General features: G+C 42.5%; 1 protein-coding gene across 1 annotated transcript; it reads right to left on the reverse strand.

Moving 5' to 3' along the window:
- Positions 1-1,681: 1,681 nt before the first annotated feature.
- Positions 1,682-3,434, reverse strand: LOC137531488 (E3 ubiquitin-protein ligase TRIM39-like). The gene has a single exon (XM_068251395.1). The coding sequence runs from the start codon at positions 3,432-3,434 to the stop codon at positions 1,890-1,892; it is 1,545 nt and encodes a 514-aa protein (XP_068107496.1). The 3' UTR covers positions 1,682-1,889.
- Positions 3,435-4,841: the final 1,407 nt, after the last annotated feature.

Genomic DNA, 4,841 nt, shown 5'->3' on the forward strand with positions numbered 1-4,841 from the left:
GGGGCTGCTTGGGTTCTCCCCTCGGCTGCTAGTGAGAAAGTACAGGCTCATGTTAGAACAGCATAGCACTGAAAAAATTCTCCTGGCAGAGTACACTGCAGAGCCCGCTATTGTTCCTAGCCACATGGCTAATCAATATTCACTGCACAGTAGTGTTTTCCACTACGGATCTTTTGTGTGAGTGGAATCATCAGGAAGCAGGGAGGACATGACGACACATTTGGCTTCATAGGAGACAGACAAACATGGAACCTGCCATGAGCTGTCAGGAGCATCATTCTCTGCAAATACTATATAAAAATTCTGTGAAATCCAAACGTGGACAGTGAAATGCATATGTAATGTAAGTACAGCCTATATTTAGCTACTGATATATGTGTTTATTTTCTCTGAGACCCTATACCTAACAGCTCCTCTTTAAGTTAACTCTACAATCCTTAAAATAACTCCAGAGTGAAAGACAGGCTGTTAATTAACTGCGTGTGAAAATAACTACAGAGGAGGTACATTAACTACAGAGGAGGTAAATTAACTACAGAGGAGGTAAATTAACTACAGAGGAGGTAACTTAAGGAATGAAGAGATAAGATAACTCTCTTACTGTGTAGAGGTAAGTTTTCTCTTGCCTTATCTCCAGCATGATCTTAGTGAATTGAGGCCATAGTATTCAGGAAACATTTTACCTCAGGCAAACCTAAAGTTAACTCTTCTGTCTTTAAGTTAACTCTTCAATCCTTAAAATAACTCCAGAGTTAGACAGGCTGTTTATTAACTGCGTGTGAAAATAACTACAGAGGAGGTAAATTAACTACAGAGGAGGTGAATTAACTACAGAGGAGGTAACTTAAGGAATGAAGAGATAAGATAACTCTCTTACTGTTTGGAGGTAAGTTTTCTCTTACCTTATTATTTCCAGCATGATCTTAGTGAATTGAGGTCATTGGCCTCAATTCACTAAGCTTATCTCCTGTCTTTAATAACGTTTCTAGAGTTGTTACCATGGTGATAAGTTATGTAGTATTCCGGAGATATTTTACCTCAGGCAAATCTAAAGTTAACTCTTCTGTCTTTAAGTTAACTCTCCAATCCTTAAAATAATTCCAGAGTTAAAGACAGGCTGTTAATTAACTGCGTGTGAAAATAACTACAGAGGAGGTAAATTAACTACAGAGGAGGTAACTTAACTACAGAGGAGGTAACTTAAGGAATGAAGAGATAAGATAACTCTCTTACTGTGTGGAGGTAAGTTTTCTCTTACCTTATTATCTCCAGCATGATCTTAGTGATTTGAGGCCATAATGGCCTCAATTCACTAAGATCATGCTGGAGATAATAAGGCAAGAGAAAACTTGCCACCACACAGTGAGCGTTATCTTAAGTTACCTCCTCTGTAGTTAAGTTACCTCCCCTGTAGTTATTTTCCCATGCAGCTAATTAACAGCCTGTCTTTAATTTTAGAATTCTGGAGTTATTTTAAGGATTGGAAAGTTAACTTAAATATAGCAGAAATAACTTTAGGTTTGCCTGAGGTAAAATGTTTCCTGAATACTGCATGCTTTATCACCATGGTGATAACTTTAGAAACATTATTAAAGACAGGCGATAAGCTTAGTGAATTGAGGCCAATGTCTTATAATTCAAACCACACTGGTCCTTAATATCCTGGTTCATTTTCCTTCATATTAACACATAAAAATAAGAAACATATACATTTAAAGGATAGGAATACAGTTTAGAGTCAATTAAACACATTTTTCAGTAGAAAAACACATATGTTTACATAGATCTGTATATCAGTCCTAAAAGAGGGTCAAATGATGAAGAAAGAGGGACAGGGGGACATGGCTCCCAAAGAGGGACTGTCCCTTCAAAAGTGGGAAAATTGGGAGCTATGCCCCAGATATCTTTATACAATCTCTCTTTACATATAACCCAGCATGGAGGGGCTCAGTGAAGGTGGCAGTGAAGGTGTGGAGGTGTGTGATGGGGTCACACAGGGCATAAAAGGAGATCTGCCCGGCCTCATAATCCAGATATACCCTGACTCTATTACTGGGGATCCCATCAGGTAACTGGATCACTTTCTTGTCATGTGTCACTGAGTACTGATTATGCCACCTGTACAAACCCCAGGACTTATTATTCTCTCCAATCAGTGACTGCTTTTCTCTCTTGTCTATACTGTGGTAACACATCCCAACTGTCCATTTATCTGATACCCCAACATCCACTTCCCAGTAATGTCGCCCTGAGGAGAAACTCCGGCTGCTCAACACCTGAGGATAACTCCTAAATCTCTCTGGTGTGTCTGGGCGCTTCTGGCTGATATCTGACCAGGATGCAATTTTCCTGTCATCTGATATATGTAGCCTATTATGAGCTGTGGTTACATCCAGTATTATGTCTGCAGGCTGTATATAGACCCCCCCAGTTACCCCAAACATGATATCAGATAGTCCTGTGTGTAATGTGTGTGAGATGCCGGCCACATCCAGATCCCCTCCATCATGGAGCTGCTTATCATGGCTGTCCTCCGTGTCACACAAGTCACCTGTATCTGATTGCTGTAAGAAAGTCAGTGGATCAGTCATGTTACACAACTCCTCAATGTGACGCATCTTCCTGGACAGCTCCTCCTTTTTTATCTCCAGCTGTCTGATAATGTCATCATAGCATTGTACCCGCCTTGTGATGTCACTCAGGACTCTCTTCTCCAGCTCCTCCAGCCGTCTCCGGAGGTCTCTAAACAGGGCAGTGACTCTCTCTGTTTCACCATCTGCTTTTTTTTGTGCTTTTCTCCTGCGTTCCTCCAGACTCTGGACTCTTTTCTCAGCCTCCTCTGTCTCTGATATCAGTTTCTGCAGATCCTTCCTCATCTTCTTCTTCTTCTTGTCAGAGGCCTCCTGTAGTGTCTCCACCTGGTGTCCCCGATGTTTTTCAGCCAGAGTGCAGGTTACACAGACACAAGAAGCATCCTCAGTGCAGTAATATCTCAGTATTTCCTTATGGATGGAGCATTTCCTGGTCTCCGGGGAGGTGGTGGGGGCACATAAGACGTGTTCTGGTGCCTTGCTGTGGAATCTCAGGTGTTTATCACACATAGAAGCATCACACAGCAGACAGGACATAACAGCAGTTACAGGAGAGTCCACACAGTAAGTACAATGGACTCCGGATGCCTCCTGATCTGGCTGAGTAGACAGGAAACGCTCTGCTTTGTTCCTCAGAGCAATGTTCCTCTGTAGTACAGGCCAATCCTTGTACCTCTCTCTACATTCAGGACAGGAATAACCTGCAGAACCCTCCTGTGAGTCCAGCACACGATCAATACAGAACCGGCAGAAGTTGTGACCACATCTCAGGCTTACAGGATCTGTATAAATGTCCAGACAGACGGGACACTCCAGCTCCTCGCTCAGAATAGCAGACGCCATCGCAGGCAGCAGGAGAGGAGCGAAAGTGAAAGACTCTGATTCTTGGAATCCAAAACAAGCAGTTACTTATTATTTGCCTGGGGGAGGGGCGACGTCACAGCTAATTTTTTTTCCTTATGTTTAGCACTACCTTCCTGGTCTAAATTAGGACACAGTCTGCATGGAGTTCGCATATCGTCCTACTATAATAGGGGCTATGGCAAGGATTACACTGTGTGCCCCTGTCCTGTCAGGGATTGTCAGTAACATATATATATATATATATATATATATATATATATATATGCATACATATATATATATAGTGGGGTACGAAAGTTTGGGCAACCTTTGTTAATCACCATGATTTCCCAGTGTAAATCGTTGGTTGTTACGACAAAAAATGTCAGTTAAATATATCATTTAGGAAACACACACAGTGATATTTGAGAAGTGAAATGAAGTTTATTGGATTTACAGAAATTGTGAAATAATTGTTTAAATAAAACGAGGCAGGTGCATACATTTGGGCACTATTGCCATTTTATTGATTCTAAAACCGTTAGAACTAATTATTGGAACTCAAATTGGCTTGGTAAGCTCAGTGACCCCTGACTGGCATACAGAGGTGAATCCAATTATGAGAAAAAGTATTTAAGGTGTTCAATTGTAAGTTTCCCTCCTCTTTTAATTTTCTCTGAAGAGTAGCATCATGGGGGTCTCAAAACAACTCTCAAATGACCTGAAGACAAAGATTGTTCCCCATCATGGTTTAGGGGAAGGATACAGAAAGCTGTCTCAGAGATTTCAGCTGTCTGTTTCCACAGTTAGGAGCATATTGAGGAAATGGAAGACCACAGGCTCAGTTCAAGTTAAGGTTTGAAATGGCAGACAAAGAAAAATCTCGGCTAAACAAAAGCGACGAATGGTGAGAACAGTCAGAGTCAACTCACAGACCAGCACCAAAGACCTACAACATCATCTTGCGGCAGATGGAGTCACTGTGCATCGTTTAACCATTTGGTACACTTTGCACAAGGAGATGCTGTATGTGAGAGTGATGCAGAGGAAGCCTTTTCTCTGCCCACAGCGCAAACAGAGCCGCTTGAGATACGCTAAAGCACATTTGGATAAGCCAGCTTCATTTTGGAATAAGGTGCTGTGGACTGAATTGAATTATTTGGGCTGTTTCCCCGCACCCTCTCCCCTTTTGTCCTTAGACTCCCTTTTGGCCCTCAACCCCCATGCACCTCCCTTCCCTCCCCCCCAAACTCTACCCACACACCCCCTCGGCATAACCTTATTCCTATCCATCCTACCCCTAGGCATTCGCTCCGTGTTTCCTGTGGTCTCTGGAATGCCAGGTCCACCCGCAATAAGCTGCTCTCTGGAACTCGCTCCCTCCAGCCACCAAACTCGCCCCCACCT

This window comes from Hyperolius riggenbachi, chromosome 9 (genome assembly GCF_040937935.1).
Source record: "Hyperolius riggenbachi isolate aHypRig1 chromosome 9, aHypRig1.pri, whole genome shotgun sequence".
Lineage (NCBI taxonomy): Eukaryota > Metazoa > Chordata > Amphibia > Anura > Hyperoliidae > Hyperolius > Hyperolius riggenbachi.

Coding starts and splice junctions, on each gene's coding strand:
- LOC137531488 (XM_068251395.1), bottom strand. CDS start 3,434: ATGGCGTCTGCTATTCTGAGCGAGGAGCTGGAGTGTCCCGTCTGTCTG.